Consider the following 6,688-nt stretch of genomic DNA (forward strand, 5'->3'; position numbering starts at 1 on the left):
AGTTCCGGAAAAATTATAATACTTAAGCTTAAACTTATATAAATGTCTCTATAGAAAGTACCTACTCGCCGTTGTTGTTTGTTTTCTTTTCCTCTTATTGGGTTTTTTATTATTTATTCCATTTGCAGTTGAATAAAACTTTTTCATTTAGTGCTTGTTACAAATATCTATTTGTATAATGCTTTCAGGGCTTATGGATTGAATTTGAACTTTTTGTAATTGTTTTGAACCCCTTTTTTGCAACCATATGGCTAGCAATATTTGGTGATACTTTCTATATTATTTTGATGAGTAATAAATATTATTATGATCATTATTATTATTTTATAACGTTTAATTTGTAGTATACATCAATAAATTGCAGGGATTCACTTTCATCCTTTCCATATTTGGTTAGTTGGTTGCTAGTTTTTAGGGGTTTTACACGAGTGTCTCATCTCCTTTGAATATAACGTCACCCGCGTGATCGACGACACTTGGCGTCCTTCAGATGTGACATTGCGACGTTCTTTTAAAATTTGCGCCATGGATGAGTCAACCTTACGCGAAGGGTCGGAAATCATAATCAAAAGGACGAACGGGCAACTCCAACGGGCGATCATCGCCTCGATCGACTTCGAAATTCAATGCGTCAACGTCGAGTGGAGCGAAAACGACGAAATTAAAGGGAAAGAAGTCCATTTCAATCACGTGCTCAACCTCAATCCCGCAGGGGTGCTGAAACCCAAACCGGACCCTATAAGGGAAAGTTTCGTCCCGCGTTTAAGCGCAGTGAATTTTGAAAAACGCCAGCAGGAAGAGCATCACGGCGACGCCAAGAGACGAACTATCTTCACAGCGAAATCCGCTAGGTCGCATGTTGAAGCACCCGCTAACACCACGAGATGCACAAAGACCGCCAGACGTAAGAATATCCCTGAAGCGAAAACGAAGACCGAAGAAGCAACCGCCAGGATTCCTAGCGATTCTCGGATAGGATTAAGGGAGATGATTTGTGATTTCAGACGCAACATTCAGTTTAACAGCGTGTCGGAAAACGATATCCCAGCGGAAGACCACTTGATAAAAGTCGTGGTTAGGAAACGACCTCTGAGCAAAATCGAAGCGCTGAAGCAGGAAATCGACATCGTGACGATCGCCGACCTAAACCGGGTGATTGTTCACGAACCGAAAGTGAAGTTCGATTTGAGAAAGTATTTGGAGAACCACGTGTTTAGGTACGATTGCGTTTTGGACGAGAAATGCTCAAACGAAATGGTTTACCAGCACACGGCTCAGCCATTGGTCAAAACGGTTTTCGACGGAGGGTTTGCTACGTGTTTCGCCTACGGTCAGACTGGCTCGGGGAAAACGTTCACGATGAGCGGTAGTGCTGAGAAAAAAGGTATCGTGGGGTTTGCAATACTTTATTTTCTATAGACGCGTTCGTTCACTTTTTCCTTATTTCGGAATTGATAATTTGTGCAACCACCGCTCTGATTGTTGTCTTCTGAGCTTCTGTTAATTATAGACTTTGCAATTGTATTTGTAGCTGTTTACCACTCTAATGCTATCCCATCAACTTCTACTGTACACATTGAAAACAATTCGAAAGGATTTGGCAATTGTTTATCGCTGTGTGCTACTCTGATTTTAATCTATCTATTAGAATATAAGATGTGTCTCAGATTCTCTTCTCCATGCAGGGATCTCCGCTACTATTATAACTACAGTAATGGTTAAATGGGGAAAGTTTTAGAGGAAAGTTAGTGCATTTGATAACAGGCTTGAGATTTACGATGGGTAAATTGATTGGGAAATATCGACAAAAAACCAAAAAACCAAACTGTTAAATTCAGAATGGAAATGCCCATCCGGTGAGATAAAAATATACAAGGGTTTGTTGACGTCGCAAACCAAGATAGTGACATTTTGACATTTTGACATTTCACAAGTACTCCAAGGTCATTCGTCCAAAGAGAACGTCATCTATAATTTGAAAAGAGTATTTTAATTAAGACAGTTCTATAAAATAAACCATCCACAAACTCTCTATAGAACCAAAGCGGAAAAGTCTGTTCAGAGAGATGAAAACACACATAGGTTTATTTACAATGAACACATGGCTGCATTTTTGACATTCGAGAGAGTTCTATGTTGGTCCAATGGCTAAATTAACTTAGAAAATGCTTATTAGAATCTGAAGCTAGTAAATATTTAGTATATTTCAGAGCAATACATTTCTAGAACAATGCAATGTGCTATTTCTAATCAATGTAGACCAATTTTGGCACCAATAGTGCCAATACAAAGAAGAATGCAACCAAATGATACCAATTAAATCAATTGAGGTGTGGACAGTTACAATCCAGTGTAGAAAAATATTGAGGCAAGCTTGAAAAAAATTTGACGTTTGAAAAGTTGAAGTTAGTCTGTTAAATTTGTTCTAGCAACAAGGAAATTCAAAATACTAAGCTTCTCCTTGAAAATAAATTTTGTATGCAAATTGATTAATCTTAATGACAAGTAGTTGCAAATACCACAGTCACAGAGTACAAAATTTTTGTATAAACACCAAAAACTCCTTTCAAATTGATAAATAATCCATATCTAGAACAGATACAGTAGTAAAGGCTTCGATCGAGATGTTAATTTATATAAGATGGCAACTTTGAGGTTAGAAAGTAAATAGACTATCAAATAACGAAACGTTAAGAATTAAGCCGTGATCCTTTGTCATTTATTTAGTAATAACAATTTTATTTGTGCAAATTTACTCAATCAAAACGGTGAAAATTTTACTGTGTCAATTAGTAAATTTCGAGCAGATTTTTTTCATAATCAGGCTTCTTCCCAGACCGTTGTGCGTAATTTAATGTCTAGATTCGAGGCTCACGGCACTGTTGCTGATAATAGACCAAAACAATATGCTCGTAGTGGCCGTAGTGACTCAAACATAGCGGCAACATAAAGTGACTCTCTTAAGTTCGCAACAATTGCCCATCCGGAGATAAAAATATACAACGGTTTTTTATGTTGAAAACGGAGATAGTGACGTATCTTTGAAGTTTCACCAGTGCTCCAAGAACAGTCGTCTAAAGCTACCAAGAGAACGTCATTTATAATTTGAAAACAGTATTTTGATTGAGACAGTGCTATAAAATAAACAATCCATTAACCCACGGTATAACCAAAAAGCAAATATCTGGTCAGACAGATGAAAATACACAAAAGTTTATTTACATTGAACACCTGCTCTTATTATACATCCAGCAAAGGTTAAATGGGCGTGTAAAAATAAAAGTTCGGATCCTAACTATGCCATTCATTTAAATTCAGAAATGACGATAATCTTGATATTTTGCCTAATCAATCAAAAAGCAAAAAACCAAATTTGTTGGAAGCTATGGAGATTAACAAAATGAGATATTCTAATCTACTACTTAATGACCAATTGGATTTAACCGCGTCTCCGGTAAATTGAACCATCTTAGTGTAATAAATCTGTGTAAATAAATATTTTCATCTCTGTAATTAGATCTTTCTGCTTTGGTTATGCAGAGGGTTTATTTTGGGTTTATTTCATAAAACTATCTCACTCAAAATGCTGTTTTACAATTATATATAACTTTTCTTCATTCCTTACGACGAGCACTTGTTAAATGTCAAAGATACGATACCATCTTGGTTTTCAGCGTAAACAAACCCCTCCGGATGGGCATTCCCGTTCTGAATTGAATAATATAATACAATATGATAATAATAATAAATAATAGCCTTTCTGAATTTAATAATATGAGTAACTGCCTAGCTGACCGCTATGAATAATAGTGTCGATAGTTTAAAATCATTTTAAATGTCTCCCTTACTATTTCTGTTCTCGGGATTTATATTGGTTACGTTGTCTGAGTGAGTGAGTTTTCACTCACATAACTATTAGATAATATAGTTGCCCTACTACGGTAAAAATTGATGCAGAAATTAACCTGAAATTTGCTCTATTGAATTTCTAAACAGCGATTTCCACACACTTAACCCGTTTCCCCTGAACATTTAATATTTCGAGAAAACACTACCATAAAAATTCCGCATCCAAACTTATTGACGATCGGTCGGCGGCCATATTTAAACTTATTTTCTGTATAAATTTAGAGAACAGAGACGGTGAGGCACTCAAAATGATTTCTGAAAAAGCTTCTCCAGAGAGAAAAATATATTCAAAAAAATCAAGCCGGCGTGACATTTTTGACATTTACGTCTTTCTTGAAAAATTACATAGAAAACGGATTTTCAAATTTAAAAATAGGAATTAAGGAAACACATATTGGCGAACTCTGTATATTGTAAACAGATTGTTCAAAACGACCTTATCTTATATTTCTTAATGTCGTATATTTAACATTGCACAGATATGTATTACTTCATATTTATTTTCAAGTACATCAATTGCATGGATGCATATTTTTGGGTTTGTATTATTGCTTCTTTGTTAAACAATTCGGCCCATATCATCTATAGGATTCAAATTGCACTGATAAGTTTAATTACCTGATCTTTTATGACCTCGTCTAAGAAATACATTTTATCATACGATTTGGTTCTTAAAACTTTAACTGGTTCCTTTTTATGTAAGTATTTTTGTGTGGCCTTTAGCCAACTGGTCGCAATTAAATTTAATTTTGACTTTCCCGGACTGTCCGCGATCGTATACACTACACTCTCGGTGAAGAAAGGAAAATAGAGGAAAGGAAGAACCAAGGGAAACAAAAATCACCGAAGTCTGTTTTTCCCCAAAACCCGTTAACTTTGAACTCGCGTATACATACATCACTTTAATTTTGTGGGTTTACCGACCGATGCAGATTTTCGACTGATCTTCCACTGGTTTTTAAGGCAGTGTTGCCGAGCGTTTTACCGAAAATATAAAAATGCAAATAAAACAAAATAAATTCAAACTTCAATTCAAAATTGTTTAGATAAATTCTCTCTCTGATAACGAGCCTTATCATAAACTATTACGCTGCCCGGTGAAATATTTCGGGGAAAAGAATTTTTTCCCCAATTGTCAAAAAGTTCACTTGTCATGTCCTGTTGGCAGTATTTTCGTGAGCCACCCAGTAAAACTGATACTCGTTTTCCTTTAGTTGCAGGTAAATTGAAAATATAGTGAAGAATTTTCACATATCTAAATAACATATATTTCGGTTTTCTACACGAAATTTATGAATTTGAGTTAAATGTTTTTGTCTAGATTTCACTAATCGTCGGGTCTCTAATGCAAATGCAAAGAATATTCATTAATTGCGGATTTTTCTATTTCCCATGTTAAAGTTTCAGGAATTTTATAGTAAACGTTGACTGATGTCTTTTCAAACAGTTTATTAAAATTTTAAGTTTTTTAAACACATATTGAAATAACACTTTTTTTTTGTTCGTTACCAAGCAATACGCATATGATTTTAACATTTCTAAGATGTTTATTGAGGTTACAGGGCCCTCCATTTATGATAGGTCAGGTAAGTCATGACTATCGTGTGCTAGTTATAAAGTGTGATACTTATAAGGTACTTATTTGGTCATTAAAGTGTCGTTCATTTTCTGTCAGTCCGTGATACAGGAATGAGGACAATATTTGAGGAAGATCTTGAGTGGTTAAAAATGACAAGAAAGCCTGTTTATTAATTAGATATTTATAAGACTTATCTGAGATAGCCTATAAAAATGCGGTGTCTACTTGTACTAGTATAAATGCTCACTGGTTTCAACAGGTATCTACGCACTGTCGGCGGCGGACGTATTCAGACAAGTTAACTCTCCCAAATTCCGGAACCGCAGGTTGGCAATCTCGTGCAGTTTCTTCGAAATCTACGGCAAGCAGGGCTTCGATCTCTTGAACAAGCGACGCAAACTGAGGATTCTCGAAGATGGCCGACAGCTGGTCCAGATCGTCGGGTTAACGGAGAAGGGGGTGACGAGGGAGAGCGACATTCTGGAGCTCATAGCACTCGGAGGCGAGGAAAGGTCGGCGGGACAGACGTCGAAGAATTTCCAATCGTCCAGGTCCCACGCCATCTTCCAAATATTCCTGAGGACCAAGGACGTGCCGATCAGACTACACGGGAAATTCTCGCTGGTCGATTTAGCGGGAAACGAGAGAGGGGCGGATACGTCACTGTCGACGAAAGTCACCCGTATCGAAGGTGCGGAAATTAACCAAAGCCTGCTGTCGCTGAAGGAGTGCATCAGAGCGATGGGCCGGAAAAGTGGATATTTACCGTTTAGAGCGTCGAAACTGACACAAGTTCTGAGGGATTCTTTCGTCGGGGCGAACTCCAAGACCTGCATGATAGCTCTGATATCGCCGGGGATGGATTGTTGCGAGAACACGCTCAACACTCTACGATACGCCGACAGAGTGAAAGAATTGGGCAAAGATTACGGCGGCAGCTTCGAGAGTGACAATCGGTTAAATTCGCGTCAGGGTGCGTTCGGGACGTGTTCGAGGAGGTTCGCGAACGGCGACAAACGTTTGTCGCTCAACGAGGAACTGGTCGAAATTTTGAATAACGCTTCCCAAGACGCTTACGATCTGTTGACGAGATGTCACACAAGCAACTATTCGTCCGACATGAAAACTGTGATAGATTACGCGGTTTGTGCTTTGGAAAAAATCAAGTCGGCGATAGACGCTTGCTCGATGGTGACGTGA

General features: G+C 37.6%; 1 protein-coding gene across 1 annotated transcript; it reads left to right on the top strand.

The window, feature by feature from the left end:
• The first annotated feature begins 521 nt into the window (after positions 1 to 521).
• Positions 522 to 6,688, top strand: LOC132696301 (kinesin-like protein Klp10A). The gene is made up of 2 exons (XM_060661048.1): positions 522 to 1,384; positions 5,748 to 6,688. Exons 1-2 carry the CDS (start codon positions 526 to 528, stop codon positions 6,686 to 6,688), a joined length of 1,800 nt encoding a protein of 599 aa, XP_060517031.1. The 5' UTR covers positions 522 to 525.

The sequence above is a fragment of the Cylas formicarius genome, unplaced genomic scaffold, assembly GCF_029955315.1.
Source record: "Cylas formicarius isolate icCylForm1 unplaced genomic scaffold, icCylForm1.1 PGA_scaffold_1__22_contigs__length_36826433, whole genome shotgun sequence".
In the NCBI taxonomy this organism is placed as follows: domain Eukaryota; kingdom Metazoa; phylum Arthropoda; class Insecta; order Coleoptera; family Brentidae; genus Cylas; species Cylas formicarius.